General features: G+C 45.8%; 1 protein-coding gene across 1 annotated transcript in view; it reads left to right on the top strand.

Annotated features, from left to right (window-relative positions):
- Positions 1–335: 335 nt before the first annotated feature.
- CCN4 (cellular communication network factor 4) overlaps positions 336–6,000 on the top strand; it is a 51,816-nt gene continuing 46,151 nt past the window's right edge. The window contains exon 1 of the mRNA XM_033929467.1: positions 336–515. Coding sequence (XP_033785358.1) covers positions 468–515 — 48 coding nt within the window. The 5' untranslated portion in view covers positions 336–467. The remainder of the gene's footprint in view (positions 516–6,000) is intronic.

The following is a 6,000-nucleotide window of genomic DNA, read 5'->3' as shown; positions in this document are numbered from 1 at the left end:
TGAATTGCATATACTGCTCCATGGTATTATTTAACAATTCTGAAGGGAAGAAAATTAAATCCTTTTGTGCAGGAGCAACAAGGCAAAGAGCACTCACCAATTAAATCAAGGGCAAGGTGTATTTATAAGATAAGGGCATAACGGCCCTCTTTCCCTCAGTCTGAGAAACAGTTGAAAAGCCTGAGCTGGGAAGTGATGACAAAAAAAGCTTCAGGCAGGATTGCTGTCCCTTTAAGAAGTTGCTGGCGGAGGGAACCACTTTAAATGAAGGCAGGGAAAGTTCCGCGGAGGGGAAAAAAGTGCAAGCTCGTCCTCTGCCCTGACGTCAGATCGGTCTAATAAAACTCCAAAGTGCAGGAGGGGGGAAAAAAAAAAAATGCAACCTCGGCTTTAAGGATCAGCGCTGCTCTTGAGTGGGGGTGCTTTTGTCAGGCTTCGATCAATGCATTTAGTTCTGGCTTCCAGTGATGAGGTGGCTTCTACTACCCTGGATTCTAGCAGCAAGACTTCTGCAGGTGAGCAACGCGGTGCCTCCGGGAAAAGAGAAAAGGCAGGGGCAGGGGCTGGGGCTGGAAGGGAAAGCGCGAGGCAGACGCGCGAGCGAGGCGGCGCGCGCAGCTGCGCCCGGGGATGAAAGGGAAAGTGATTCAGGGAAGACAGTGCGCACGAAGCCGATTTTGGAAGGAAAGGGAAGGTGATAGAGGACAGAGGTGGCAAAGGAGGGAAAAGTGGAAAGAGCAATAGCTTAGGAGCAAAAACGATGAAGGGTTTGAACTTTGAGGGGGAAAGGTTTATGCAATAATAGTATTATTGAAACCCACAATATGATGAGAAGAGCAATTTAGGGCTGCTTTTACGAAGGTGCGCTAGGGGTTTTAGCGCGCACACAAAATTACCTAAAAAGGAGGCGGTAGTGGCTAGCGCACTCGGGGAATTTAACGCGCGAAAGGCCCTAGCGCACCTTTGTAAAAGGAGCCCTTAGTTTACTTCCCCTATAGAAAAATATGTATTATTATTATTAGTAGTAAGGACGTACATTAGATTTATGTCCAATTACAATTCAATTCGACATTAAATTATCAGTGTAGTTGTATAGGTTATGCAGCAAATGGGATTAAGGGGAAAAAAATAATTAGATAAATTAGAAAAAAAAAAAATGTTGATCTAAGAAATGAAGAAGTGAAGTTGATCTCTTCATGGCATAATCCAAGTGGCAGTAAATGCACAGAAGGGCAGAGAGAGCCCCTCACCTTAGAAGGGGGTGCTGAAAAGTTGTCAGCGGAACCAACCAACTTCCTAAATTCTGAGCGTTATTTTGTCCCTGTAGCTGAAAAGACTGTTATTTCCTTAAGTACCAATTTGCAGAATTGAAATTCTGTTTTTTTGCCATTGTTTCAGATCATTGATTGAACCATATCCATGTCATTCTCCTCTTGGTTGGCCTGAGAACCTTTTAGCACCCCCTGGTAGTGTGAAGACTGTGATGTCATAATGCCTCAATCCACGAATAAGAGCCAACCTCATCAGTGATGTCACAATGACCATTCTTGGCTCATTTTTATTGCACAGGAGGGGGTGCTGAAAAGTTCTCAGCCCAACCAACCAACTTCCTGAATGCTGAGCGTTATTTTGCCACTGTAGCTGAAAAGGGTGTTATCTTATTTAGTTAAGTACCAATAAAAAATTAAATTCTCTGTTTTGACATTGATTGACAGATCATTGATTGAACCATATCCACCTCATTCTCTTCTTGGTTGGGCTGGGAACTTTTCAGCACCCCCTCATACATAACTTCATGCAGTGGTTTGAAGGAAAGAGAAAGTGTGCCAGTAACTATAATTTGTTTCAGTGAAGCAGAGAATATTTACAGGTCCACCCCCATGCAGCTGTATTGTTTCTGTTAAAGCGAAAGTAGGACGGTTCTTCAAAAAGTTTCCGCCCGTTCGTATTTTCGTGCTCAACCAAAAACATTCTTCTCTGATGACATTAAAAAAGTGTATCGCAAAACAGGGTGATGCGATTTGCATTTGAGATATTTCAGAAATAATGTTTTAAAAATAAAATAAAAGTCCAGAAACCTTTTGAAGAGCCTCTGCATTTGTAGATTGCTCAGAATGGATGTTGAGACGGAGCTGTTCAGTCCACTCAAAAGGAAGCAGAAAGCCCCATGACGGGAAGGGGTGAAACGCAGACCTCACGGACCTGACGGACCTCGCAGATCTAAACCCGTACGGCCTTAAAAATCTGAGGTCCGTGTTGGTCCGTGTCCGTGGCGCTTGTAGTTTCTGTCGCTGACAGACAAGAGACTAGTGCTGGAGTTTGGAGACTTCTTTTCCATAACGCACGTCCGAAACCTTATGTCCCCGCTCTCTTGGCTTCTGCTCTGCCGCTCCAGCACTAGTCTCTGGCTCTGACAGACCTCGAAGAGATTTTTAGCGCTGACGGATCCTAACACTTTTCCCTCCCTATGCTAAGACGGATCCGTCAGCGCTAAAATCTCATCAAGGTCTGTCAGCGACCACGGACATGGACCGACACGGACCTCAGATTTTTAAGGCCGTACGGGTTTAGATCCGCGAGGTCCGCGTTTTACCCCTTCTCCCCCATGACTGAAGTTAGCCATGCAACTAGTATTTGATCTGGGCACCGTCTGCCTGAGGATCCCAGGAGTCCCAGTATATCCTGTACAAACTGTAAAGCACTCTAGTGTGCCCCTTTACTGCTACCAATGAGGCAGGATAATTGGCGAAGTTACCAGTGTATCCTAGTACCTAACTTAGGATCGGTTTGCTTAGCAGGATATTGTGGAGAAGGTGGGTGGGTTGGAAGGGGAGGATCTGCTTCAGGAAGTTCTTTCTGTACGGGTCTCTGAAGCACTGTAATAATGAATTTCCTCTCCATTGCTATGCTAGAAATTTCTGGCTGTGTTTTTTTTATTTTTTTTTTAGCAGCCTCCGCAGTATTTCCATTTCTCGTCTGATAGCTTTAACAGAATGCTAGTCCTTTGCCGCAGATCAGATCTTGCCTCTAGGGACGGATGATGACATATTACATGTTGGCAGATAACGGCTGAAATGCTTCATCTTGTCTGCCAAGTAGGGTGGTCAGGGTTGGAACTGCCCCTTTGTGAATATTAGCGTCTTTCCCTCCCCCCCCCCCTGACCTCTGCCCCATGCAGGTTATCTATCCCCTTGCCTTCATTTTAGGTTATAACCGCTGCTCGGTGCAAGGTTTTAGGTACCAGGTACAAAGATCCCACTTGACCTTTTTTGAGTCACGGACCCCTTCTTTGAGCTATGGACCCGCTTCCCCGGAAATATTCTCATAAACACAGCTTTGCATGCACTGAATATAATGTACTTTATTTATCGAGATTTGATTGTCTCATACATACATGACACACACAAAGTATTATTAAACTGTAAAGTAAACAATCTCCTTTTTTTGTGCAAAAAGTAATGGTTACTCATAATTAAGACAGATCGACGCCTACTACGTTTTCTACTACCATTATTACAACTCGCTCGTTATCTGCGAGAAAAATCAATAGTACCGGGCTGTATCGTGAATATAAATGTTAATTTTTATCTGACCCTCACAGACCCCCTGAAACCCATCCATTGACCCCCCCCCCCCCAGGTTAAGAACCCTGCACTAGATACAAAGAAAGTCCCTTTGGGTAATCTGCATCACCCTTGCCATCCCTAGTTATTTATTTATGGGGCAGACTTGATGGTCCATTTGGCCTTTATCTGCTGTCATCTTTCTATGTTTCATTCATTCATTCATTCATTCATTCAATTTTTTAGCCCATCCTACTACTACTACTATTTATTATTTCTTTAGCGCTACCAGGCGCACGCAGCACTGAACAGTCACAAAGAGCTTACAATCTAAACAGGCAAGACATGCTTCTCCTTGTGACCCTGGGCAAGTCGCTTAATCCCCCCATTGCCCCGGGTGCATTAGGTAGAGTGTGTGCGCCTGTCGGGACAGATAGGGAAAAATGCTTGAGTACCTGAATGTAAACCACTTGGGCTATAGAGGTGGTATATAAATACTAAAATAAATAAAAATAAACAGGATGTCATGGATACAGTTAAGGGGAAGGGTTAATCTGCTGGCTGGGTTGGAGGGCAGAGGGGAGTACAGGACAATCAAGCCATTGTGACATCACTGATGAGGTTGGCTCTTATTGGTGGAATGAGGCATTATGACATCAGAGGAGTAGGGTTAAGGATTGAAGGCTATATCAAAAAAGTGGGTTTTCAGGCTGCTTTTAAACAAGGGAAGGGAAGGGGCTTGACGGACAAACTCGGGTAATTTATTCCAGGCAGCTAGATGAAAGGAACGACATCTGGAATTGGCAGAAGGGTAACGTTAAGAGTGACTTATCTGAGGAACGGAGTTCTCTGGGAGGTGTATAAGGAGAGAGAAGAGAGGAGAGATATTGAGGGGCAGCAGATCGAACACACTTGTAGGTCAGTAATAAGATCTTGAACGATATGCGATGTCAGATAGGGAGCCAGTGAGGTGACTTAAGAAGAGGGGTGACGTGAGCGTAGCGAGGTTGGTAGAAGATGAGTCGTGCAGCAGAGTTTTGCGCAGATTGCAAGGGGGGGGGGAGAGGCGACACTGTTAGAAGTAGATTGCAGCAATCTAAGCGTGAGGATACGAGAACGTGGACAAGGGTCCGGGTAGTGTGCTCAGAGAGGAAGGGGCAAATTTTGAAGAGACAGAAGCGACAGGTCTTAGCAGCTTCTTGGATATACGTAGAAAATGAGAGGTCAGAATTGAAGACCACTCCAAGTTTGTGAGCAGAAGAGACTGGAACAATGACAGCATTATTTACAGAGATGGAGAAAGGAAGAGAAGGAAAGAGGAGCAGCTCAGTCTTGGACATATTTAGTTTCAGATGACGGCAGGACATACAGGCAGCAATGTCAGCCAAACAAGCAGGGACTTTTTTGTGGACTTTAGGTGAAATTTCAGGTGTAGAGAGGTAGATCTAGGAGCCATCAGCATATAGGTGATATTGAAGCTATGGGAGGAGATCAGGGCACCGAGGGAAGAGGTGTAGAGAGAGAAGAGAAGAGGTCCTAAGACAGAACCCTGGGGTACACCAACCGCTGGCGGGGTAGTAGCAGAAGAGGACCCACCTATGAATATACTAAAGGAGCGTTGGGAAAGGTAGGAGGCAAACCAGGAGAGGACAGAATCACGGAATCCAAGCAAGGACAGCGCATAATGGAGTAAGCTGTGATTAACAGTATCAAAGGCAGCAGACAGGTCAAGAAGGATAAGGAGAGAGTAAAGGCCCTTAGATCTGGCCATGAACAAGTCACTGCAGACCTTAGTGAGGGCAGTCTCTGTGGAGTGCTGGGGGCGAAAACCAGATTGTAGAGGATCGAGAATCTGTGGAGGCAGCGATGGAGAATAGCACGCTCGAGTATCTTGGATAGGAACGGAAGAAGGGCGATAGTTGGACGGGCAGGGTTTTTTGAGAAGCGGCTTAACCACCGCATGTTTGAAGGCAGCAGGGACAGTTGCAGTGGAAAGAGATAGTATTAATTAATCTTTTTTATTTTTAAAACTCCCAGTAAGTGTAACATATAAAAAAAGAGCCCGAGAGCTGGTCTCGATGGGCGACTATAACGAGGGGCTGGATGGCCCAGGTTGGTCGCCCATGGAGAATCAGCTTATAGCTGATGGGAAGGGGTGGGGAGGGGTGGAGGAGGAGCTGGGCATGATGGGAGGAGGTGGAGCAATATGTGTCTCTGTGATGCAGGGTTTTTCCTGTTCATCTGAGGCAGCTTTGCAGGTACTGTGTTCCTGGCTCTGTTCCCTGTTTACTACCCTGCAAAACCTTTGCCCTTTCCTTACTGTTCCTTGTTCATTGTTTCCCTGCATTCATTAAACTTGGACGGGGGTTTCACAGGGCGAGGGTTGCTGTTTAGTTGCCGCCGTCTGCCTGGGGGTGCGTGCAGGCCTTGGCTAGGC

Source organism: Geotrypetes seraphini, chromosome 2 (assembly GCF_902459505.1).
Source record: "Geotrypetes seraphini chromosome 2, aGeoSer1.1, whole genome shotgun sequence".
Classification (NCBI taxonomy): domain Eukaryota; kingdom Metazoa; phylum Chordata; class Amphibia; order Gymnophiona; family Dermophiidae; genus Geotrypetes; species Geotrypetes seraphini.
Note: the sequence above shows the minus strand (reverse complement) of the source record. Positions and strands in the feature narration are given on the sequence as shown.